Source organism: Diadema antillarum, unplaced genomic scaffold (assembly GCF_040938485.1).
Source record: "Diadema antillarum isolate AM-2024a unplaced genomic scaffold, OU_Dant_1.0 scf00000025, whole genome shotgun sequence".
Lineage (NCBI taxonomy): Eukaryota > Metazoa > Echinodermata > Echinoidea > Diadematoida > Diadematidae > Diadema > Diadema antillarum.
The window spans coordinates 2,906,653-2,932,257 of NW_027270914.1; the positions used below are offsets into that span (position 1 = coordinate 2,906,653).

General features: G+C 39.4%; 1 protein-coding gene across 1 annotated transcript in view; it reads left to right on the forward strand.

The window, feature by feature from the left end:
- Positions 1-20,215, forward strand: part of LOC139733486 (TBC1 domain family member 9B-like) — a 53,005-nt gene extending 32,790 nt beyond the window's left edge. The window contains exons 20-27 of the mRNA XM_071644302.1: positions 12,207-12,456; positions 13,382-13,591; positions 14,654-14,824; positions 15,481-15,649; positions 16,677-16,855; positions 17,920-18,124; positions 18,781-18,887; positions 19,313-20,215. Coding sequence (XP_071500403.1) covers positions 12,207-12,456; positions 13,382-13,591; positions 14,654-14,824; positions 15,481-15,649; positions 16,677-16,855; positions 17,920-18,124; positions 18,781-18,887; positions 19,313-20,125 — 2,104 coding nt within the window. The 3' untranslated portion in view covers positions 20,126-20,215. The remainder of the gene's footprint in view (positions 1-12,206; positions 12,457-13,381; positions 13,592-14,653; positions 14,825-15,480; positions 15,650-16,676; positions 16,856-17,919; positions 18,125-18,780; positions 18,888-19,312) is intronic.
- The last annotated feature ends 5,390 nt before the right edge of the window (positions 20,216-25,605 follow it).

Here is a 25,605-nt window from a genome sequence, read left to right on the forward strand (position 1 = left end):
TAAACATCCAGGGTCCGTAGGCGACAGGGATTCACGCGCGCGAAGTTCTGTTCGGTGTACACAGTACGCAAGCAGCGATATGCGTGTGCGCACATTTTTCTATTCAGCGCTTTCCACATACGGTGCGTACGCGTTGCATCGATATCCCAGCTGAATACAGATAACATGGCACATACGACGTGCGTTTGCTATATTTTTACCCATTATTTTTCCCCACTGTGAATTCGTACTTTCTAAGGACGTTTTCATATTGTCGTATTCCCTTCGATTTTTCGTATACGAATTTTTCGGAACGGTTGGCAGCTCTGGTACAATGCTAACATAAATAACAGATAATTGCTTTCACATTTGAAAATGATTAATGGTATAAATAGGCTCAGTATGATGCTTAAATAAATAGAGGATGTTTGCTTCACATTCGGAAATCAATAAGGGTAACATTCAGCTCCATAAGATGCTAAAATGAATGTCGGTTGTTTGCTTTTATACAGTGTATTTGAAAATGATTAACGGTAATATTCGGCTCCGTAAGGTTCTAACATACTATAGTGAATGTTGGATGATTGCTTTTACAATCAGAAATGAATAGCGGTAACTTTCGGCTCTTTACAATGCTAAAACAAACAATCTGGAAATGCTCCCACTTTCTCATCCCAAAAGTAAGTTATGACCACCTAATAGGCATCAACTTTTATAATTATCTATAAGCCTATTTGCTAAATCTTAGAATTCAGAATAATGGTGATAAGATGATCTACTTTTGTATTCATTTATTTTAGACATGGGTACCTGTCACGTCAGTAATGCTTAATAATTGTTTTTAGTAGGACCGATTTAGTTTTTCCTATGTTTTTCTTGATTTTTTTGGCCACAAAAAAAAATAGAAATCAATGATTTTGGTGGTCAAAAAATGAAAATTAGTTTGGAGCCCTGCGATATCATTGGGCTCATCATTACTTAATCTTTCCCATGATACGCTAATATTTATATCATCAACCTGTCGACGTCATCCGACAATTCATGATTCAAACCTTTTTTTTTCATCGTCCGCTATTCCTCATTTTTATCAATACACGGACAAATTATTATTTCATCTTGCTGACATTATACTCCTTTCAAGAACTTCATAAGCAAGCAAACATTGTAAACATTAGCAAGTGAGAACATGCATCTATCGCCGTCATACATAGAATATAAGAATACATCGAACACTTACAGATCAAAAGATAAAAAAGTGGCGATATTGCATGTTATAATAGAGACGAGATTAATTATGAAAATTGAAATGATGTTACAAGATTGCAATATATAGGACCCCTATAATAGAGAATCAACGATTAACATAAAAAAATCAAGTTTCTATATATGCATAATACTCAGTACTGTATAAACATAATGATTATACCGTGTGTGTGTGTATATGATATAACTATGTGCCAACTTCTAAACTGGTAAACTGGAAATATATTGCTCGGGTGATTGACGCACTCACTTATGAGTGATTGACGCGTCCTCCCTACTTAGCGAGATCGTTGAAGCTCACCGACAATGAAACAATATTCTTCATGTTTGTATATAAAGGTAACTGCTTCCCGCCCAAGCCAACTTTGAACACAGACAGGGTATTCTTTCTCATTCTAGAGTAATGAAGGAGCGCACTTTCGGCTGTGATCTAAGTCCTATTATCATCATGAGTTCATGTCGCCGTTTAGTGATCTAAACTTCAGCTTTGCTGAACTGTTCAATGTCTTGAGCAGGAAGCGAAAACAATGGCTGGACTAAGGAACCTTCGTTTTTAAAAGGGGGGAATAGAAACAAAAAACAACACTGAAACCGAACAAGCCGGCCGAGCATTGTTTAGGTTAACCACGCGTGGTGATAATCGCGCCCATTGATCGCTCTGTCCAGCTGGCTTAACCCTATTCTAACTGGGAGGAGTTTTTACTGGGGGTGACCCCCCCCCCCCCCCCCCCTTTCAGATCTCGGCCACCGATCGCGCGATCGCTGCGAAATTTTTCCTGAAGATAGAGCTGGATGTCAACTACAAGATTAGATGGTCATACAATAGAAAAATATTGCCTTTCTATTTTTAATAAATTAATTATGCAAAGTTGTGCATGAAATCATATTTTCACCTATAACTCCATAAAAAACACTGAAGTATTGCTAAATTTTTGTGTCAAAATTCCTCAAGACATATGAATCAATTTTCATTTAAAAATAAAGCACAGTCAAAATCAATTTCTTTTGTTTTTTATTGTTTTGTTAATTTCTTATGTATTTTATTGTTTTTTCGACCTTTTGTTTTGTGTTGTTTTTCAAAATTTGTTGCAGGCACTTTTTCAGGCTTATCTACACTAGAATTGATTAATTTCAATGGTTCAAAGATGAAATACTCTAATTTATATCAATTTAACCAAAAAACACAATTTGCATTCAATTTGCACACGATATCATGAATTTGAGCTGTTTTCCGGTTGACATGCATTTGCATAACATTACGTTACTTCAGAACGGTGTACTCGGACGTCGCAAATTTGGTCTCAAAATATGCGGAAGACTTCAATGAAAAAATCTTTGCGCGTTGCAGAATCGTGGCGCGAAACGTGGGGGGGGGGGTCAATTTGACCCCCCCCCCCCCCCCAGTTAGAATAGGGTTAAGAGTATGCATATTGACCAAAAATAGTCAGAGGGATGCTAATTTACTCTTACAAGCTATCGCTACTATTTAAGTTGAAAACTGGAACTTTCTGAAAGGTTAAAGATGATCGTAAAATCAGTTCTGGCTACAGGATTTTATAATAATTACAATAGCATACAACATGTACCAAGTTTTCATCGTTTACCTGTCTAGAAAAGGCGGGAATACACCCTTTCGCAATTACCCGTACTTCATATAACACATCAAGTGGTACACTTATTTTTTTTTTCATCTTCCCACTGACCAAGTCCAAGTTCATTAAAAAAGAACAGATCCTTATAACAACGTACGGAAGTGTGTCATGTATGTATAGGTCATCTATAGCGTTTCCTTGTAAGTAAACCATTAACGAAAACCCGGCTAAAACAAATTCATTAAGAACAGGAAAGGGTTCTTCAATTTTAAAGAAAGTATAGCTTATAGAAATCAAATAACATGTAAATGAAGCATAATACATCGCCGTGTGACTGATTGTGAGATCTTGCTTTAGATATTGAGCATGATCATCTGCATTTATTCATTTCTTAAACTTTGCCTCATCGTTTTATTCATTTTTTTATTAACAGTTGATCGTAATATTTACAAATTGTAAAGCAGTCTGCTATTATACAGTAATATAATAGTGTTACATTCGTCACTTGAAATTGGTCGGGTGACGCTCACAAAAATGTTTGAAAATCGCGCGATTATGTGGCATTTTGTTCGTTAGTTGGCGTCTTATCACTCCAAAGCAGTTCAGCTTAACTGTTGGCTTATAGAAGTGATCATCAATCGGTAAGGATTAGTCAGATGAATTCATGAATTCACTTTATGCATCACGGCTAATCGAACTATTCAACATCGTTGAAGTAACCATACCTTTTTATTTTCATAGTTCAAACTATTTCTTAACATTTATATGCAAAACGAAAGTACTCTACACGTTTTTCAAAATGCTCAGGTAATGAGTCAATTCCACAAAGATTGCATTACGGCAACCTTTACTGACCTAAACAAGTTTTCTATAGAGCTATCAGTTCTGTTATAATGGCATTCTGATAACTTCGACTGCGTTTTGAATTCGTACCGAGCACAGCATTCAAAACAACGGGTTCCTCAGGTCCTCTTTAGGTACTGGTATACTTGCTAAAAGCATTCTCTTTAGCTTCCATTGACAACAACATAGGAGGAGAATGGAAGCGATCAACTTTCTCGGTAAATGAGGCTTTTCGTATATAGCACACATTGCGTGCCTCTTTCTTTTTTCTGTTTCTGTTGTTTCAAACTACACCGCAGCCGACACACACACAAACACACCAAAGTTTACATTCAGGCAACCGTATTTTGGTATTGGTTAGAATCGAATTATATCTGTCTTGTGATTGGCTAATTATCAGTAGCAAAAACAAAACAAAACAAAACAAAACAAAACAAAAACAAAAACAAACACAAAAATGCTGAAAACTGCTTATCGAATATCAGTGGCGTGCCAAAGGAGTAAAATGGAGTCTATACTCTAAAGGGGCCTGAGCTTTTGATTCCAGCAGAATCTTCGTCAGAGGCAAAATGATAATCAGGCAGGGAAAGCAATCACATTATAAAGAAGTTCACACAACACGAACAGTCAGGGACAGGCTAGGGACACGGAACAAAGAAAACAAAAGGAGAGGGTGGGAGGTCATGGGCAAGGAGGCCAACAGGTGAAGGGAGGGGGATTAAAGCAGGAGGGTGGATAGACAAAAGGCATAGGAGGGTCAGTGATAATCCTGAGTGCCATGGGGGGCATCCATTTAAGAATGAATTTTCTCACACACCCAAGCTGTCGCCATGTATGTGTGTGCGATGAAGCGTTAACGCCGTCGCTAAGCAGGACTGTTGCATCATGGGGGGGGGGGGGGGGGGGGGGAAACGGGTTGTGAGCTTGAACATAACCTGAACTTTAAGGGCGATTTTCGTTTTTTTTTTCTTTTATGACTTCTAGGGATGCGGAAAGGGGTTGTTTTATATATTATTGTAAAGATAAAACTATACAATGTATGTAGAATTCAAGTATTTATATATACATGTGTAGACATGCCTAAAATTTCGTAAACTGCGACATACGCATTTCGACCGAGCGCATCACGACCTGTATGGACTACGCACATGTATTCTTTTATCTTGCGCTCTGCTTTTGTGGGAATTTCTTCAAGCATAGGTGTCAGGTTTTCCTACGTTACGTCTGCGGTCATTAATTCCATATTTGTTAGTTTGTCTGCTTTCTTATTCTGTGTTTTCTGCATTTTACTTGAACTTAAAGGAGGTCTAGACATTTCGTTTGCTAAATGCACGCGAGTCACGTTGCATTGTATGATGTATTTTGTTTCGTTGACCATTCATGAGAAGCGTTTCTTTGAGCAAACTCTCTTTTCACACCAAAATCACTTATAGAAGGTAGTCATCCACATTGGTTATCAAAAGAATAATTCCGTCATTTTCCTTTCGTTCAGAAACAAAAATCTGTTATTCTCAACACGTTATTACAAATATTACATCTCACAGCGATAATAGGGCCTACTAGAACCAACTCATCGCCGCAAAATGACACATTACGGTTACGAGGACATACACAATGCTTGAACAAATTACTTTGCTTCAAAATGTAGAAACAGATGAAGTGACATAACAAGAGAAAGGGCGCACCGAAAGAGGTACACTGTATCAAGATCAACTAAGATAAACTCTTAACAAAAAAAAAAAAAGAAGAAGAAGAAGGAAACTATTCCCCCGCCCCCACACACACGCACACACATACACACAAACGAGTAGATACACAAAGGTCATATGTTTACCTTTGGGAGCAGTGATTTAAAAGATGTTTTAGATATCACATGTGATGCATAATAGGTCCGTTGTGCAAAGCATCCTACATAATTTTTTGTAATAAAGCCTAGAATATAAGGAGATATCAGTATTTCTCTTATAGATTGTAAAGAACCTTCGGAATTAGGACCTTTGTTTCATTTTCGGATTAACGAACCTTCGGCATAACGAACCTTATTTCATTTTTTGATAAATGAACCTTTGGAATAACAAGTTACAAACCTCATATTTTCGGATTAACGAACCTTCGGAATAGCGAACTGTAACCGTACACATTGTGTACTGTATTTTCGATCATACTTATTCATTTTTTTTTTTCCAGCGGTTGTTTCTATCCCTATAACTCACATTTCAGAACTATGGGGGTTTTGTTTCATGTACGTGGTGAATTAATACGCCTTTAATGCAAGAGCAAAAACATGGGAAAGTTTGAATGCTTTTCACGTGCACATCGTCACATAAAGAGAATCAGGTGCTGACGGACCATAGAAGTGTCTCAAAATCAATACTGCCATGCAGCTTGCACCAAAATCACAAGAAATACTACATGAAGATTCTGATAGGTTATATCCCGTAACAGGGGCGGATCCAGGAATTCCGTAAAGTGGGGGCGCGTTTACAAAATTAAAGGGGGGGGGCGCGGCACGCACCCCTCCCCCATTTTTTTTTTTTTTTTACATTTCTTTTGTTTCAACAACAAAAAAAAAGGGGGGGGGGGCGGGCGCCGGTTGCGGTCCTCCCTGGATCCGCCCCTGCGTAACCAAGTAAGTTTGAGAGAGAAAAGTTTGAGCCAAAAACACAGCGTTGACAAGTACTACCACAAATTGCATTTTAAATATGGTATATAGTACACAGTACGAGATAGTATACAGCACGAGATCTCTAGTTTGATTTTCATTTCGCTTCGAACAGTAGACGAGCAGTGACAATCCGTCAAAGTGCAAACTACAGCTAGGGCCTAGCGGCACAGTTTACAGGTCTACCTTCTGTTCACTGCATGGTACACATAAACAAGAACAAAAGCGTTTTCTTCTTTTGCATGTTAGCATGGGGACGATAGTGAATTAAGTTCACCAAGATTCAATGTTTGTAAACAAGAAAGCAGCGCGGAGTAAAGACCTCAGATCGTTGTATAGCACACGTGCACCTATTGTGGTAGCATTTTAATCAACGCACTAACACCATCTGAACATACTCAACGATCATGCCACACAATCACTGTGAAGGGGAAATGTTCAGCAACAACAAGAGCACGAGTATGTAGCCTACCATACTGTACGCGCATTCCGTGAGTGCCAAATACAAGCTAGAAACACACGCAATAAAGAAACATCGCAAGTTCATGAACTGAGGGCCGTGGGAACAGCAACGAAATCGGGGCAACAACGTCTCGAAAAGAATGTTTGACACTGCCATATAAAGACTTTTTTTTCGTCTTATATCTTAACAAGATAAAGACGGTGTGATTTCGGGTGCTGTTCGTTATTCCGAAGGTTCGTTATTCCGAAGGTTCGTTTATCCGAAACACACAAATTCCCTAAACCATAGAGGTTCGTTAATCCGAAAACGAAAAAAGGTTTGTTGATTCGAACATTTGCGGCGTTATTCCGAAGGTTCGTTAATCCAAAAATGACATAGGGTTCGTCATTCCGAAGGTTCGTTAATCCGAAAATGAAATAGGGTTCGTTATCTCGAAGGTTCGTTGATCCGAAATGATATAGGATCCGAAATGATATAGGCAAGGGTCCGTAACGAACCTTCGAAGTAAGTCGAGCTTTGTTTCATTTTCGGATTAACGAACCTTCGGAATAACGAACCTTATTTCATTTTCGGATTAACAAACCTTCGGACTAAAGAACCTTACTAACGAACCTTCGGAATAACGAGCTGTAACCGTGATTTCATATCCGATTTGTTTAATTGGACCTTTTAAAAACTATGATTGTATCGAATCATTGAGAGCAATGAAATTTAACGGCCTTCTGTCCGCCGTATCAAAAGTGTGATGATAAAGGGGATGTGCGCATTGTCATTCGAAATACATGTAACTACATGTAACTCTACATTTAAGTAATTAGTCTGATTATTATAGCAACTGATTTTGGGATTGATAGTCACTACTGACAGTTTTCATTTTCATAAACGGCACCTGTCAATCTCACAGGCGTCAAGTCGAAGCACTCACACGTCATGAATTGACCATAACGTAAAATCGACAGAACTCTACACACAAGAGTTCTGTGATAAAAACACGCTGGGCACACGAGATGAGTATGTTTGAACCACATGGCGCACTCACTGCTGGCAGGGCAAGCACGTGCTTTGCTCATCGAACTGATCGTTTTTATAGCGATCATAATATCGCTGCACAGCAGAGATTCGTATTCCAATGCACAGTAGGCCTACTCTCTCTCTCTAAAAAAAATAAAAAATAAAAAAAAAAATGAAAACATTCACACCTGAAGGGGTGGATACATTTAAAACGGAGTCAATTTAGAGTGAAATTGGAGTGAATTTTGAGTGAAAATGTTCATTTTCACTCGGAGTGACCTCCGGGATCACTCGAAGATTTTGGAGTGCTATTGATGTAGCGCGATTCCGCTGCTTAAATGCATTCAGTTTTGCTCATAATCATTAATTTCATCCGTCTTTTTTTTTTTCTTGGAAAGCAAGCACTCCTTAAAGAGGGAAAACCCCGATTGGACAAATTGCGACGTAAACATGCATTGATATAGTTATGTGATACGTATAAACAATTTATCATGAAAGGAGAGAAGGGTACCTACAGTACATGTATCCAAGATAAACATTATGCATGCACGTGTAGTACCACTTCTCGGGGACTCGAGTAAAGTTAAACGCAGCTTTGTTGATTACATAATGCCACTCTGGTGGTTTCGCCATACCCTTCTCTCTCTCCTACGTTTTCTTTGTTTTCTCCCTCTCTTTGTCTTTGTCTTTTTCCCCTACAAATCGTGTACTTTAAGAATAGACAGACGGTGTTAAACTTCAACTCAAGTGGCTTCTTAAGATCCGCGCCTCTTTCATCCATCTAAGGGACCGTGACACTATTGTGAATGACACAATTAAAAGCATCACACAAGGACTTTCACGCCTCGTTAGACCTTTAAGACTCAGATCTTTTTCTTTTTGTGTGTGTGTGTGTGTGGACGTGGACGCCATTGGGAAATATCAAGCTCGAGACAATAAGTGGCCACTTACAATATAATGACCGACCGATGTTGAAGGTAGATTAAATCAGTAACTAAGTCAGATATTGGGGAACCAGTAAATAAATAGGCAGCGATCGACACTTCGACGGTTTGCCAATCTAATGTGCAGCGATCGACGTCGAAAGTGTCAATCAAATACGTTATTTACGGTCGACGTCGAAGGTTGATAAAATCAGTAAGCAGCGATCGATGTCGAAGGTTGATAATCGGATGGGTGCTGTTCGTAATATTCCGAAGGTTCGTAATTCCGAAGGGTCGTTAAATTCGAAACACACAAATTCCCTAAACCTACAGGTTCGTTAATTCGAACGTTTGTGGCGTTATTCCGAAGGTTCGTTATTCCGAAGATTCATGAATCCGAAAATGAAATTAACGGAACAATATACCTTCTGAATAACGAATCTTCGGACTAGAGAGTCTTCGGAATAACGAACATGGGAATAATAGCTACCGATGTGTAAGGTTGATAAAATTATTAAATAGCGACCAATGTCCAAAGTTGATTAGGTCATACCGTCCGACGTCAGTGATCGAGAAAACTATAAAGTAGCGGCTGATGTCGAAGGTTGATAAAATGAGGACAATTAAATCAAATAGGTATAGCGTCCATAATGTCGAGATCAAATAAAATTGAGCAGCAACGAAGTGTCGAAGGTTTATGCAATCAACTTGGTATCGCACGACGTCGAATGTTAAGCAAAATTATCTGATTTATCCGACATTTGTTTTAGCATTGTAAAGAGGCTAAAGTTACCGTTATTCATTCTGATCGTAAAAGCAATCATCCAACATTTACTAGTATTTTGACACCTTACGGAGCCGAATGTTACCGTTAATCATTTTCAAATGTTAAAGCAAACAACCGACATTCATTTTAGCATCTTACGGAGCTGAATGTTATCCTTTTTCATTTCCAAACGTGAAAGCAAACATCCGCTATTTATTTTAGCATCTAACTGAGCCGATTGATACCGTTAATCACTTCCAAATGTAAAAGCAACAATCTGTTATTTATTTTAGCATCGTTCGGAGCAGAACATTACCGTTATTCATTTCCAAATTTAAAAGCAAACATCCGACAATCATTTTAGCATCGTACGGAGCCGAATGTTACTGTTTTTCATTTTGAACGTCAAGGCAGACATCAGACATTACTTTACCATCAAACGCAGCTGAATGTTACTGTTCTTCATTTCGAAATGTAATAGCAAATATCCGACATTTATTTTATTATATGGAGCAGACTGTTACTGCTATTCACTTCCAAGCGTAAAAAGCAATCATCTGCCATTTTTTGGGCATCTTCCGGAGCCAAATGTTATTGCTATTTACTCTCGAAAGTAAAAGCAAACACCCGACATCTGTTTAATCATCATACGGAGTTGAATATTAGTGTTATTAATTTCCGAAAATCAAAGGGATCATTCGACATTCATTTTAGCATCTTCCGGAGCTGAATGTTATTGTTATTTACTTTTGAACGTAAAAGCAAACTTCCGGCATTTATTTTTATCATCGTACAGAGTTGAATATTATTGTTATTCATTTCCGAACGTCAAAGCAAAGATCCGACATTTATTTTAGCATCTTCCGGAGATGAATGTTATTGCTATTTACTTCCGAAAGTACAAGCAAACATCCGACATTTATTTAATCATCGTACGGAGTATTATTGTTATTCATTTCCAAACGTCAAAGGGATCATTCGACATTTACTTATTAAGCATATTCGGGAGCTGAATGTTATGGTTATTATTTTACTTTCGAACGTAAAAGCAAACATCCGGCAAATTACTGATACTTTTCAAATGATTTTCGCGGATCGATTTCAGCTAATTTCCTTCATGTAGTCGATGGTTGACGGGAGAGTTTGATTTTCATATCATTAATTCCGCGCTGGAGCGCTCGGGCAAATGCGGGTGTTTAGACGAGCGTGAAAGTGCGGGCGACTTCCCTCGTCTGTACGCGTCCAAACGCCCGCGTATAACCTCGTACGCCCGGACGAAAGGGCTTCCCGCATTTGCCCTAGGGGTTTGCGTGACGTTTCCCGCGGTCGGCACTGTAGATGTAAATTGTATGACAAATCTATTACTGTTCTTCTTTCAAATTATCAGTAGCTACAACATAGAGCTATGACTTTTGCACACAAAACAGTGACAGAAACGTAGAATTTACTAGCAAATCCACTAAGGAATACCGCTTGATTTATATTGTCAATCACCACTTAAAATGCAAGCTACATGTGACAGGATTGGAATCGCGCGAAACGCTTTCAATGCCCTGTGGCATTTGGCGAATTATAGATTCGGTTTGGGCAGGTTTGTGCGTTTGAGCAGAATATGCGAAGTTGGCACGCTGCCGACTGAGTCGAACGTGCAAACGTGGAAACTAAAGAGTTAAACAGTGCTTTATTCAGAATTATCTAAAATTTAGTAGTAACTTTGGACAGCACTGGGGGATGATTGGACATGGTGCAATATACCCCTTCTACCGTATGTCCCAAAAAAAATTACAACGGGGCCCTACGCAATGATATCTTTTAAAAATATTGCATCAATCTAAATACAAATTCAGGGTATGAAAATATAACCCATTGCCCACATCTTACAGAAAGCCCCATTTGATTTGCTTCAGTGGTCAAAGAGAAATGAGGAATTTTGTAGAGGATGTCGGGAATCTCTTTTGTCCAAGTTCTGTCTATTGTTCACACACAAAATCATCGAAGTGCTAAACTTGGAAGCCTCAGACTCATGACATGCTTTACTACAATCCCCATTTCTCTGTGACCGCTTAACCAAATCGAATGGGGATTTCTGCAAAATAGAGCTAAGATGTTATATTTTAAGACCCTGAAGTAGCATTGAAAAAAAATAATCATATTGGATGTTATCAATGCGAAAATCTGATTGTAATTTTTGTGGGACATACTGCAGTAAGTCCCTCAAAAATTACAATCAAATTTTCGAATTGATAACACCTAACATGATTGACCTGTCTAAATGCTACTTCGGGGCCCTAAAATATAACATCTTAGCTCTATTTTGCATAAAACCTCATTCAATTTGGTTAAGCGGTCACAAAGATATGTAGATTGTTGTAAAGCATGTCATGAGTCTAATTTTTCCAATTTTAGCAATTCAATGCTCTAGTGCATGAATAATAGACAGAACTTGGACAAAAGAGATTCCCGACATCCTCTACAAAATTCCTCATTTCTCTTTGACCACTGAAGCAAGCCGAATGGGGTTTTCTGTAAGATGTGGGCAATGAGTTATAGTTTCATACCCTGAATTTGTATCTAGATTGATTCACTATTTCTTAAGATATCATTGCGGGGGGTCCTGTTGTAATTTTTTTTGGGACATACTGTACACTCCTCCCTCCTATAGCTACTGTAGTGACAATAAACTACTGTTATCCTCCCCCCACAGTGTGATGCCATTTGAGAGTGCCGTCAACATCATGGACTGCTTCTTCTACGACGGGGCTAAGGTCATCTTCCAGATCGCCCTGGCTGTGCTCGATGCCAACTACGAGGCCCTGCTCGAGTGCGAGGACGATGGCCAGGCCATGGTTGTCCTCAGCCGCTACTTAGAGAACGTCGGTAACCGTGACGCGCCCGTGCCCCTGGTCCCACACTCTTCGGTCATCGTCGGGAACGTCGGCAAGGAGGCGGCCCCGGTAAAAACTTGCTCAAGATCCATCTCTCACAACATCTCCCTGCAGCTGTTCTCTCTTTCAGTGCCATACATAAAGAGAGTCTGGCCAACTCGGTTTTCGGCTTATGAGTTTTGAAGCTTTTGATTGGTCAAAAGTGGTCCCGTGATCTTTGCAGAGCCATATCGTTACCAAAGTGCGCTCATACGCAGTACCCATTGTTCACTACCCCTTATTTGGTGGGTTTTCATTATTACGTCTGAGCGTACACGTTAACCCTGTAATGCGTAATACGCTGCGCAACGACATGGCGTCCAATTTACGAGTTTGCCAGACTATACGGCTCTGCTCTCTGTAGCTGAAGCCTGCCCTCTAGAGTCTGCTGTGGTCCAGTGTGGAGCCTGCAATTTGCTGTCGATATGATTCACATATACAAATCAATATAATAAAGAATATGAGAACACAATTTAAAACTTAACGATTATTCATCTCTCCATCTTCTATAGTTCATGTTAGATGATATGAATGTGCAGGTTTGGTATAATCTAGCTACGTTATGAATAAGCACCAGACACATAGATGCACAGAGCCCATGCCAAACAGGCAAATGGGCTGATGTATAGGTAGTGTGATAGATTAATAGATAGACAAATAGATAGATAGATAGATAGAGAGAGAGAGAGATAGATAGATAGATAGATAGATAGATAGATAGATAGATAGATGATTTAAAAGATAGATAGACGGAACTCTATGAAGATTGATGAATAGATGGTTATATTAGATGCATACATGTACCAAGTAAATGAAAATGTAGGCAGGTGGATGTCTGTTCATAGGACAAATCACACATTTATAGCATTTCACACACGATACTGTCCAAAGTCCCTGCTGGCACAGAAAGAGTTAACTGTCACAGTGCATGGGGGGATCATCGCTTTTTTCGTAGGTATCCGTTGAGGTGTCGGAGTTGATCCAGAACTCTTACTCCAAATTTGGCGGGACCTCCAATGAGCAGATCGAAAAGCTGCGGCTGAACCAGCGCCTTAGGGTCGTCCAGGGGTTGGAGGACACTGCAAGACGTAGCGTCATCAGGACACTGGCCTCGGAGACCGCCTTTGAGACCAAAGAGCTGGAAGATCTCTACCACCTCTTTAAGGTGAGTGAGTCAGATTTCCATGGAACTCATCGTTTCTTTGTTTAATCTATCTCTTTATTTGTTCAAAAACTTGTTTTTTTTTAATCTATCTGGATATGTTCAGAAACTTGTTTAACCTATCTATTTAAACGTATGTTCATAAACTTGTTTTATCGATTTGTTTATATGTTCAGAAACAGCCACAAAACAACTTTTCAATATACACTGTAGACACAGCATTTTCAGTTTTCATGTTGAAATTTGTTCAATGAATATACATGTATACCTATATTCCAATTCCAACAACATCGCAAATATTGTACCTCACTTTGGAAACATGTATTACTATCTTCTGTTTCAATGCAAAATCTTTTACTTATTTTCACATACTTTTTTATTTAGTGATATTTATCTCGTTGTGGACGGACTGATTTTGCCACAACACGCATTTCCCATAGACACCTGCCTGAGTATAATTGTACACTTGGCACTTGTCCTCAATAGGTTAAGCAAATACTTTTTGATTTTATGATATAAATGATTCCAAATTTTAAGTGTAAAAATAGTGTGTCTGCTATTTCCATCATGTATGTTTACTGCTACAAATGTCATATGTATGTTTACCTTTAAGTTTATGTATGTATCTCTGTAACTGTGTCAGTGTGTATTTGTGGATATATGAATGAAACTGCTGTACACTTGTATGTAGTACATTTGGTTGGATGAACAATGAACCTGTTTGTATCTATCTATTTCTCTATGTCTTTACTCGCATGTCTGTCTATTGCTCTCTCTCTACTTATTGTATGTATCTGTCTGTTTTATCTCTCTACTAAAATGTATGTTTATCTATTTCTCTATATCTCTACTTTAATGTAAATGTATGTCTATTATTCTGTTTCTCTATATCTATACTTACATGTCTATTTCTCTATCTCTCTACATATATGTCTATGTATCTATTGCTCTATATCACTACTTATATGTCTGTCTATTGTTCTATCTACCCTTTTCCCCTAGATTTGGGCCTTTGATATACAAAGTAATACATTTTATGAGTGTATATCTATCTTTATTTTCTAGGAGGAATACCTCAGTGGTAACCTGTCCTTTAGTACTCCCATCATGGACCACTCCCAGCACTTCCTCTCCCTGGTCAAGTTGGACCAGGACAAGTTCCTCACCCTGTTCCTGGCCCTATCCCCCTGGGCCAACGGTTCCAGGGCTGAGGTACTTGGCGTCCGTGCCTTCAGGGTGAGTGCTGTGCCTTCCATGCCTTCCTGGTGTTCCCTTGCGACTTTTTCAAAGGGGAATTAGTACTGTGTATGCCATAGATTTAGCAAGTCTAATTTTTCGTGAATTAGGACTTTCCAGCAATTTCGCGAGTGGTTGAACTCACAATTGTGGAGTACAATACTGAACGGAGAAATTCATGTGTCACATTCATGTTGGGATCAGAAATAATATTTTTGTGTGTTTTTGAATTTGTGAATAGCACCCGACTTGCGAAATTTGCGAAAATAAAAACCTCACAAAATATTTGCTGTATCTAATAGAGCATGATATTGATAATGTTTATGATGGTGGTAATGATGAAGATGATTTCTGGTGTAACTTTAAAACTGAGAAATTATGAGGTTTATTTCCATAAATCTCGCAAATGAACACTCAAGATATCTTGCATCCAAAGATCTTCATTTGAGTTTTTACAGTTGTTTGATTCTCCCTGAGGCCATTCTTTGTTTTCCCCTTTTGAAATATCAGTAATGAGGTTGCGGGTTTGTCCATACTCAGCAAAATTTTGCATTTCTGTGACATTCTATTATCTCAGAAAAGACTACCTTGTGCACAAGCAGTTCCATGTTTAGACTTCATATCTCTTTCCCTTCTCTCTCTCTTCCTCACTGTAGGTGCTGGACTCAGACCGGGATTCCCTGATCAATTTCCGGGACTTCTCCTGGGGCATGGGGATCATGTGCAGGGGGGAGATGCCCCACCGACTCCGGCTCTTGTATGAGATGCACCAACCCCCCGCGCTGACGCCCGCCGACCTGGAGAGCCCCTCAGACACGCACACAGGTGGGGGAGGGAGGGAGTTCAGTGATTTCAGCAGCCCAGACTCAAATCCTGTTTAATACTGTGATATTAAATCTACCAGTGTCTAGTACAATTGTACTTTGTTTTTTTTTCATGCTGGTTAGGAAAAAGCATACAAAGACACAGTGAGAATTCCTGTTTCGTTACACATTGTGTTGTTTTTGTGTGGGAGGTTCCTCCTCCATAAAAAGGGGAAAAAAGAGATCACAATCATGTAAAATGTTTAACCCATTGACTCCTTGTATGTCTTCAACCTGTTGGCCGCTTCTATCTACCAGAAATCATTGTCTGGATGTTTTCATTCTCTTTCTAAGTTTCTGTCTTTCCTTCTCTCTGTGTTATCTCCAAGCTCTTTTCTTTTTATGTCTTTCTCTATCTCTCTTTTTCGTCCTTCACTCATTCTCTCTCTCTGTCTCCCCCTCTCTCAATCTGTGATTATGATTATGTATTCTTTTCTGTTTTCTAATCTCTTCCCTTTCTCTCTCTCTTTCTCTTTTTCCACTCGCCAACACTCTCTCTCCCTCACTCTATCTACCTCTGTCTATATCTCTGCATCTCTCGCTCTTTCTCTACTGTATACGCTGTTATTTTCACGTACAAATATTTTTGCGAATGACGAGGTCATAGACATTTCGCGAGATGTTGTTTTCGCAATTGGACCCCGACGCTTACCTTAATGCACTATTAACAAAGCACATGGAGACATTTTCGCGTGTTGTTAAATTCGCGATCCAACTGTGATACGAGAAATTTGCGATCCAACTGTGATTCGAGAAATTCGCGAAAATTAAAGCCTCACCAAAAAAAACAGCTTATACAGTATTTCTCCCTCTACAGGGTACATTGTTTCTCTCACTATTTCTCTCTATCTTTCTCCATCTCAGTCTCTCTCTCCTTCAATCTCTTCTCTCTCTCCCTATCTTTCTCTCTCTCCCCCTCTGTACAGTACATGTATCTCTCTGCATCCCTCAATCTCTCACTCTTTTTATATCTCCCTCTCTTCCAACAGAGTGTAGTACGGTAGACGTACCCTCACCTCGGGACTGCGATGTCCTGGTCGATCCGCCCGATGCCACAGACACGGAGGAAGCCTTGGATGCAGCCGAGTTCTTTGACTCTGATGCGACAACGCCAACACCAGCGCCCTCTACTGTCCCGGCAGAGACAACGTCTTCCCCCACTGTGCAGGTTGGGAATACCAACATATCCATTATTTAAAGTGATAATTTCTCATGATTTACAACATTTTTTGCACTGGCGATTGTCTTATCAACCAGGGCTCCATTTCAGAATAAAAGTTTATCTAATGATCAGATAGCAACTCTTACTGGAGTGCAGTTGTCATGGTAATGACAAGAATCCTGCTTCATTATTGGCTGTTGCTGTGGGAAGTTGCCATTCTCGCAAGAGTTGCTATCCTAATATCTTTTGTGAAATGGGGCCCAGATCGGGCAAACTTCATCCTATTTTTTATCATTAGTAGTAGTAATAGTAGTAGTAGTAGTAGTAGTAGTAGTAGTAGTAGTAGTAGTAGTAGTAGTAGTAGTAGTAGTAGTAGTAGTAGTAGTAGTAGTAGTAGTAGTAGTAGTAGTAGTACGGTAGTAGTAGTGGTAGTAGTAGTAGTAGTAGTAGTAGTAGTAGCAGTACATAGTAGTGTTAGCAGTTTTAGTAGTAACTGTGTAAACAGGTATAGTAGTACTAGTGGTCATAGAAGTATTTAGTACTCAAATAATTGTAGAATTAGCAGTACTGTAAAAGTGGAGATTTTTGTGATGTAGAAATTTTTGTGCATTTTGAGCTACCAGAAACTAGTGCAAAAATAAAAGAACGCATATATTTTTGCTTGTGATATGTTACACTGTCCACTGTTTTGATAGCGTGGAATCAAAAATGCAAAAATCATTATACCTGGCCCAAGGTGAAAACTAATACTTGTGTGAAAATAACCATGTTAATTGTAATAGTTATATCATTAGAAGCAGTAGTAATAGTATAAGTTGGAGAAGAAGTAGTAATAGCAACAATAGTAAAAGCTGCTGTAGATGAAGAAGAAGGAGAAGTGTTAACCCGTTGAGGACGAGTCCCGAGTATACTCGGGCAGGTGTCTATGGGAAATACGTGTTGTAGCAAAATCAGTCCGTCCTAAACGGGTTAATATAGCAGTAGTTGTATTAGTGAGAATGATAGTGAAGCAAACAAAATACTAAAATAACAATTAACACATTTTGTTGTTGTTGTTCTTGTTTGGTCAGGAGTCCCCCAGGCATGCTAGTCTCGGTTCCAGCCCCAGGTCTCCATCTGCCCTCTCGCCCTCAAAGAGATCCAACCCATTCCTGACCAACCCGGACCCCACCCTGCCCCCGCCGGACCAGGAAGGCATCTTTAACTTCCAGAGCGAGGGTGCGGTCAAGCTGGGTGAGGAGGCGAGCACGGCGGTGGAGAAGAACGAGACCAGAGGTCAGTTTTGGCCCCTGCATCTACAGCTGTGTTTGTTAACACGTTGAGGACGGGCTGATTCTGCTATGACACCAATTTTCCACAGACACCAGTCCTACCCAAGTACTCTCGGGACTAGTTTTCAACGGGTTGAAAATGAGCGATGGATGATTTGACTATTAAAGGCATAGATGTTGGTAGTCGTGTACTTGGGAAGAAAAAAATGGCTATTAATTTGATCCAAGGCTACAGATGTTGACAAACAAACTTTTGCATGATGATTAGAAAGTAGAAAACTGCTGATGATTTGACCAAGGCAAATACATGATGGTAATGGTGTACTCTGGGGAAAAAAAACCCCAAACACCCAAACAACTGAACCCTGCATGATGATGAAGATTAATGTTAGAAAATTGAAGATGATTAGAAAGGCAACAATGCCTGGGGTAATAGTAGTGTTTAATGATGATGATGATGATGGTGGTGATGATGATGACCATGATGATGATGATGGTGACGATGATGACAATGATGCAGATGATGATGCAGATGATAATGACGGTGACGATGATGATGATGACAACGACGACGACAATGACGATGATAATGATAGTGAGGATTGCAGGACTCGACTGGAGCAACAATAACTGACAACAAATGACCTTTGACCCCTGCAGGTCCTGACCCGGCACAAGGCTACCAGTACTACCTCAAGAAATGGCAGCAGGAGAAGGAGGAGGAGGAGAGGCGGAAGAGTTTCAAACATCTCCCCAGGATGAACCAGGTTCGTATCAGATGACCTTCCCAATGTATTTAATAGGAATTGACATTTTATCTTTATGTAAGTGCAATTGCATTGGAACTTTGTTATGAAAATGCCAGATTTAACAAAACTTGTACCATACAGATGATTTTGCAGCCCCCCAAAATCTGTATATTTCATTGTTTTTTAACCCTGACATAGGGAGAAGCCTGATATGACTTGAAGGTGATTGCTATGATTTTTAGGCCTTTGTTACAACAAGCTTTCATTGGCTCAGTTTCCACTATGATGTACCAGTAGTATTAGCAAAGCTGAATCCACACGTGGAAGAAATATGAGACAGAAATCAAAGCAAGACAACACAAAAGAAAACATAAAGCTTATCCCAGCAAAACAATGATGACCCTGTCGCTGATTCGAAATTGTTGATGTCTTTTTAATTTTAGGAGCAGTTCATCCAGTTGCTCAAGTCCATGTATGACATGTTTGTGGATCATCCGGAGGAGCAGGAGCTCTACCGGTCCCTAGCCACGGTGGGGACTCTGCTCTTTGAACTCGGCGAGGTCGGCAAGAAGTTCTACCGCATGAAGCAGACGTCGCCGGCAAAGAGCTGGAGCGAGATCTCCTCGTCGAGCCCCTCCGTTGGAGAAGTCATCGACGTCCATGGTGTGGAGAAGGCGGAGGACGTTTCTCCCTTGGCAGGATCGGAGGAAGTGACTGGGGATGAGTCTAAGAGTGAATTGCCTCAGGGTGCTGGGAACCAAACACCTGGGAGTGAGGTTAGTCCTGAAGTGGCATATGCTAGCCTTGGTGTTGACAAGAGTGAAGTCGAAAGCGGGGCGGACAAAGACATTGCAGTGTCTGCAGCTGTGGAAGCTGTCAAGAGTGTATCCATAGCAGAGCCTGGGAAAGAGTCTAGCACAGACACGGTGGAATCTGCTGGTCCAGTGGAGATGCTCGCTGGAAATGCGTCAGACAAAAGGCCTGAAATGGAGGCTAGTGCTGGACACGAGAATGACGAGGGGACGGAGATGGACGGGCCGCCCAGACCGGTGTCCCTCCCCGGAGACCTGCCCAAGCTAGTGGACACCGAGTGGGCGATCACTTTCGAGCAGTTCCTGGCCTCGATGCTGAACGAAGAGCCCCTGGTCAAATTCTTCGAGAAGCCCACGTACGTGAGAAGTCTAATCGACGGGTACCGGCAACGAAAGCTGTTCCAGCGACAGTTGAGCGACATCAGTGTAACGAGTTTGTCGTAACCCCTTCCCCAGGTCAATCATTCTTTTAGTGTCACGTATTATGTATACTCCTATGCCTCTTTTTATATTCCAATTTTAGTCTCGACAAATACACTGTACCTAGATAGCTTTACTGTACATTTAAACAAACTATATCTATTGACTCATTTCTGTATCTTCTGAGTCGGGATACTTATGTGTATGAAATGCTTCTCCTCAATTCGAAGTGATGACATTAGTGATTCTTTTTGAATGAATTTATCTTTGTCTTGATTCTGAAATGTAGTTATAGCTCATGTAGAAACAATAATTTCCTCCTCAGTTGCAGAACGTCATTAGCGATCATCATAAGAATCATGAGTTCAGCCCTCCCGAAAGTGAATGATCTTATTAATTTCTTAATGCTGTATTAAAGTTAGTAATGCAATTTTTATTTGATTTAAAATTTGTGTATGAACCCAAGGCTCATATCAATATTTTCATATTATTTGTATAAAAATTATGCCCATTACACCTTTACCTGGTACATAGATTCTTTGCTCTGTCTCTTGTTTGGATTTGTTTAACAACTAACAGTGCACTCCCTTTCAAACCAACATGGTTATAATGAAATTTTTGTTACAACGAAGTAAAATTTAGGTCCCTAATTATCATCCATATACCTTCATATCATTGCTGGGGTGACAAGATCTTGTATCTGCCATTTTTTTTGAAAATTACTTTTTTTGATTAATGGTCAAATAATCAGTTAAGTGATGTCCTGTCCAAATCGTAAGTGTCTTAACCCAAAAATGAAGCCACCACGGCATGTCAAAGGAAAGGCTATCCCATTCGTTGTAGTGCTTTGGCCGCCATGTTTTTTGGCTCCCCTGAACATTTGACATTTTGTAGATACGAGGTCTTGTCGCCCCAGCGACGATATACTTTAGTACTCGGCTATAGCAAAATTTGAATACAACGAAGGAAACTGCCAGTCGCGAGGACTTTGTAACAGGAGTCACCAAGACTTTTCACACCTATCAATTTTTCCCGTCAATTTGTAATACATGTAACTGTGTGGTAAACTACTTCAATGAAGAATTCTAGTTTGTGTGTCTGAAGGGAAAAACTGAACAAGTTATAGAAAGTAATTGTGCTAATCTTTGCATGTTGAATTTTTTTATTGTATGATGTTCCTGGCATACGTAGGATGTTGCTAAACAATGAAACGTGTGTGTAATATATAAAACATTCTGATGGAGAAAATGTGTGTGTAATATGAATGCTCCTTGGACATTGTGACTCCTATCCAACTTATCATGGTAATGATGCAGCTGTTAAACCCTTTCTATGCCAGGGACATAGGACAGTGTGTACAATGCTATGGAGGTTTTCTGTGTCAATCAGCACTCAAAGCACAGAAAAGGTTAAGTTACTATAATGGCAGGAAATGATGATTTCATTGAAAAGGGGAGAGATCTGGGATTCCTTTAAATATCAAATTGTGCACTATATATTCACTTCCTCCATGTCTGGACCTGAATGTAAAAGAATATTTTGAAATACAGAAATCCCATATTTTTCTGAAGCATATCATGACTCAGTATTGACTTTGTTACTGACTGTCCAGTTACCCACATGTTTGACCCATATGAACTTCAAAGGCTTTATTCTATTGTATTTTTTGTTCAAGACTGTGCTCCTTGCATGGCCAGCCATCTTTGGTACAATTGTAGGTAGTTCTAAAGTGAAATACTGTCTACGCAAAATGTTTTGCGAGGTTTTTATTTTCGCAAATGTTGTGAGTCAGATGCTGTTCGCGAATAAAAAACAACCAAACAAACATGCAAAAACATTCACTCTGATCCTAATGCGAATATGACGTGCACGCACACATTTCTGCGTTCAGCACTGTACTCCACAATTGCGAATTTAACCGCTTGCAAAATTGTCAGGAAGTCCCGATTCGCAAAAAATTTAGACTCACTTAATATACGGTGAATACAGAATAGGGAAGACTGTTAAGATTAGATACAGCTTCTGACAAGTCTAAAAAACTGTAATATACTGGACTGGTCTTTATCTTCATCTCATTTTGGGAGGGGATGACAGACCAAAGTGAATTTCTTTTACATGCCTTTCCTCCTAACCAATACCCAATTAATGGCACTTGTGTCAAAAACATGGCAAAGAGAAACAGAGAAAAAAAAAAGAAGAACATTTCAAAGATGGCGTCGGGTATTTTACTCAGAGTCCCTAGGGTCAGGTCAGAAGGTCGCACAATATTCTCTGTGGAAATCCTCGTTTCATTTTTTAGTTACCTTTAGAATTCTCAATGTGTCTTCCACTTTGCCTTATGATTTCAAAGAGTACACTGGAATCTGATTTTGACGTCAAAGCGTGACAACTATACTACCTTAGGAAGAAATGTGTTGGTGTGAATTACGTGTATAACAGCTGCCATTATCAATTTTTGCTGCATGAAGCCTGTTGTGCTATCATTTTAGTTAATTGTTCTATTTTTTTTTTGCATTCCTCAGGACAGTATATGTGAATGTGAGAGATTTGTACAAATGAGGTAGGACCTCGGAAGATTGTTTCAACCTGGGGCACCTTTTTTGGGGTGTGTTTTTGGTTGCAGTCTGCATACTGTATTATTTTCTACATGAATAACTCACTATTGAAGTGATAATCACAAATTCGTTTTTGCTTGTCGATGGCGTGATTCAGCAACCCTGTTTGAAACATTCCATGCTTTGTCAGAAATAATATATAAACTTTTTTTTTATAGATTTGGCTCTGTGGATCAAGCCTTGGTCACTCCTTCTTGAGGGTCTGTGGTTCAAGACTGCATGCAGCAGCTTTTATTAGTACCCTTCGGCCAGGCTCTCTATCCACATTGCTGAGACATTCAGAGGGTGCACAGTAACTTGCTTATAGGCATCAAATTTCTTTACCAGTTATTATGTGAAGCAAATCTTAAAGCAAGGAAAACAACAGAATGAAAGTTCCAGCTCTCATAATCATACATACACAACAGCATAGCACATCTACACAAACTGCCAATCCTGGACTAATCCACTTCTTGACAAGGGGACACTTTTCACTGTGCATGAATTTAGACTACTCTCTCGCATTTTCTGGTAATAACATACGTAAGTTGCATCATCAGGTAACAACTTGCAAGAGTTGATTCTCTGCGAGGACTGGTAGAAAAGAACAGATGTCACACTTTGCGTTTTCACGATCGGACTCTGGGAAGAGGACATGATATACAGGTTGTACTTTGTACTAAATATGTAGGGGATGAACATTGCACAACTTTTTGTATAGCAGGTGCACTTTTTGTTCTGATCTTGGACAGCGACAGGGCTGTACATGTGTAGGCCCTATGGTTACCATACTCTTAGCATTCCATTTGTGTTCTTTAGTGCAATCTGTTGCATGGATTGATGATTTACTGAAATTTCAAAGGTTTTTCTGCTACCTGTACATCAAAGGAGGATTTACTCCATGGAAGATGTTGTCTTGAATTCATGATGTCTCAAATAAAGAAATAATATAATTGTTTAGCAATCTGTCTTATAATAGTAAGGATGTGTTTCAACCTAGTATTTGGTTTAAAACACTGTAATCTATGTTGGCCGTAACAGGGGGCTTTCAAAATAAAAAGAAACTAGATCATTCAAGTAGTTTATGCAATGAGTCGAGTGCATTGCTATGCCAGTGCATGAATATACTATTGTTAGACATACTGAAGTCCCCTTTACCAGCTATGGCTGAAATGGACGTCAACATAAAAAAAGACCAGCACCCAAACCAAGCACACTTATACCTCAAAGTATGGTGGGTTGTAGAGCTTGAGCATCTCTGCAGATCAAAATTGAATATATTCCCCTCGGCTTGATTGGAAAGAAGACCTCGGGTTTTAACCAATGGGTGGCTATATGTTTCCCTCTAGATGCAGGTTACACAACCCAACAATATGTATCAGATTTCACACAGTAAGAACTGCACACAAACTTCCAGTCCATGCCCCCCCCCCCCCCCCCCCCCCCAAAAAAAAAAAAAAAAAAAAAAAAAAAAAAAAATCACACTCGACAACTTGGCAGTTGTAAAACAAACAATGCAGGATACCTTTGGCTCCCAGTGTATCGTATACATTTTCGTTTCCATGTTGGGAAAGGTCCCAGCAAAGCTTTCCATAGCTTGAAAGTCATGTTAAAAAGTACATGTATTTTACTATTATAGTTATTTATGGCCCCACCTGGAATTCAAGACAACTTTTTCCTTTGAGTAAACCCCTTTCTTCGATGTCATGCCAAATTTAGGTTTAATTTTGGCTCTCAAAGTATGTGTGGTGGAGTCATGCATGTAAGTAGGCCTAATAGTTATTTTGATGATCAATGTGTGTAATCAAATTTCTTCCAAGAATCTTTTCATTTCATCTCTTGATGAAGCAAAAGAGAGAAACTACTGGCTTTAGTCTCATATGATAAGATTTGATTTACAATTGTACTTAATAAGGCTACATGTAAATGTGTATGTGTGTTTTTTTTTATGTTGTTCATGATATTGATCGACACTGCTTCTGTAGTAGTGCATACTGAAGGAATAATTCAGTCTTGCAAAAAACAGAAGAAGAAGAAAAAAAGAGCATCGTTATACAAACTATGTCCTAAAAGAAAGAATAAATGCCAGTGGATTCTCTGTGTGAATTGAACCATGCAATCATGTTAATTTCTGTCTGTGTTAGATAAATATTACTTGATCACATCCGTCATGTCGTGCTCATGTTTTGCTTAATGCAGACCATGTACTGTAAAAGTGGATATTTTCGTGCGACTAATTTTTCGCGCTTGCCCGGGTGAGAAGAGTTTCGCGTGTTTTTAATTCCCTGGGATCAAGTCATCAACCACTGGAACATATGGCATGCAAAAATATTCACGTGCTTTTATTTTCGCGCTAGTTTCTGGTTGCGCGAAAATTTCAACACCGCTAAAATGTCCACTATTACTGTAGAAACTGATTTCTTGTGAATTGATTGGCAGCTGACCAGTCACTGTGCAGTGACCGATGCTTGTAAGAGGTATTGGTGGGCCAGTGGTTTCCAAGTGCATGACTCTCGACTACTAGGTCCATGGTTCAAATGCCATCCAGAATGGTCTCTGTCTAGGCTAAAGAACATTAAATTGGCTCGGGTTCTCACAATCCATGGTGTATCTAATCTACTGTTCCTGATCCTTTATACAATAACTTTATATTTAAAGTGGTATTTACTTGTTCTTTCTTTTTCTGGGGAATGGGTTAGGAATACAATACTTAATTATACTCTGTACTTGCAAGGGATGACTGTACAGAATATGTGATGAGGTTGATTTCTGTCTTGGGTTGAAATTATCTAGACACATGTGCAAAATTCTCTGTAAATTGTCTCTCTATTCACAAGTGGGATTATTTTTACATGTATCAGCATCATTAATCACTGCCTGAAGGGACCATGTAGCAATTTAGGCTAAGAC